At 43.7% G+C, this 1,236-nt stretch overlaps 1 protein-coding gene across 1 annotated transcript; it reads left to right on the forward strand. All coding sequences in view use genetic code 11, as the record gives it.

The window, feature by feature from the left end:
• Positions 1 to 186: 186 nt before the first annotated feature.
• On the forward strand, positions 187 to 1,193 carry EGR_11298 (Poly [ADP-ribose] polymerase; the record flags this gene model as incomplete). The annotated part of the gene is made up of 4 exons (XM_024500539.1): positions 187 to 202; positions 270 to 373; positions 722 to 846; positions 1,046 to 1,193. The coding sequence occupies 4 exons, from the start codon at positions 187 to 189 to the stop codon at positions 1,191 to 1,193; spliced, it is 393 nt and encodes a 130-aa protein (XP_024345047.1).
• Positions 1,194 to 1,236: the final 43 nt, after the last annotated feature.

Genomic DNA, 1,236 nt, shown 5'->3' on the forward strand with positions numbered 1-1,236 from the left:
GACTAGTACCGAGTTGTGGACAATCTTCAGATATCTATCATTTGAAACTACCAAGCGAGGTATATTGCATCCACTTCTGTTGCCTGTAACTCCTTCGGTGGTTTTTGTGGGATTCTTCCTCATAGCATTATTTGGTTAGAGGTAGTGAACGTGAATCCCAAAGCCGAAATCCATCAAAATCTTATAATGGCTGCTGTGATTAGTGAGTGTTAAATCGGGTTCATGTAAGTGACTGGGATTCCTTTTTACCTTTTAATCTTTTCGCTGAGGGCTTTCTCAAAAGGTGTTTTGCAGTGGAACCGTGGAGACCGCATTGAGTGTGGGCGAAATTAATGTTCGAACATCAACAGTGACTCTGCTTTATGCAATTGGAGTGCGCATTTCATCATGCTGCCGGTTAAAAGTCTTTTCATGGTGTTTAACCTTACAGTTGTTATGGGGCTGATTTTCTAGTTTAAGCGTCTACTAGACGCGTTTTATTGTCTACTCAGAGGTCATGCTCTGTCGAACCTTTTTAAAGATATTTGAAGTGCCATTTAATTTCCCTCGTCTGCCACTGTCAACGATTGACGACTGAAGGCATATTGGCATATTGGAACACGGTTGAAGATGTAGTCTCAAGTAGTCCGGGTGACGATGGAGTAAGCTGGATCATTCATGGGATTTGAGATAATGTCTTGAAAGCGAGTTTGGCAGTGCATCGGTGTGCTCTCTCTTTCAGGTCTCCCTTGGAGAAATCAACTCACTGGTGTACGCGGACTCTAACGCCAACCAATTGCCAAAGGGGAAGCACAGTGTTCAGGGCGTCGGACGCAATATGCCTGATCCTTCGACTTGGATTACTTTGTGGGTTTCCTCTCTGACACGATATGGAGGTTTATTTTTCCGTATCTTGTGACGTGGAGGTAGTGAATGTGTGTCCTTATCGATACCGAACAAAGAATGGTTTAAATTAGTTCGTAATTTATTAAAGTAGAGTTTGCTTACCTACCTACGTGCTTTTTCGATTGCCTCATTCGGAAATGTGCTTCTCTTGTTGTCATAGAGATGATGGTGTAGTGGTGCCTTGTGGAAAGATCATCGAATCCAAAGTGTATACCGCCACACTCTTGTACAACGAGTTCATTGTTTACGACGTGCGTCAAATACGTCTGCGCTACCTGGTCAAACTGAGGTTTGAGTACATCCTCTAGGTTATCCTCCCTTTTCTCCTCCTCCTCCTCCTCCTCCTCCTCC

Source organism: Echinococcus granulosus, assembly GCF_000524195.1.
Source record: "Echinococcus granulosus chromosome Unknown EG_S00775, whole genome shotgun sequence".
In the NCBI taxonomy this organism is placed as follows: Eukaryota; Metazoa; Platyhelminthes; class Cestoda; order Cyclophyllidea; family Taeniidae; genus Echinococcus; species Echinococcus granulosus.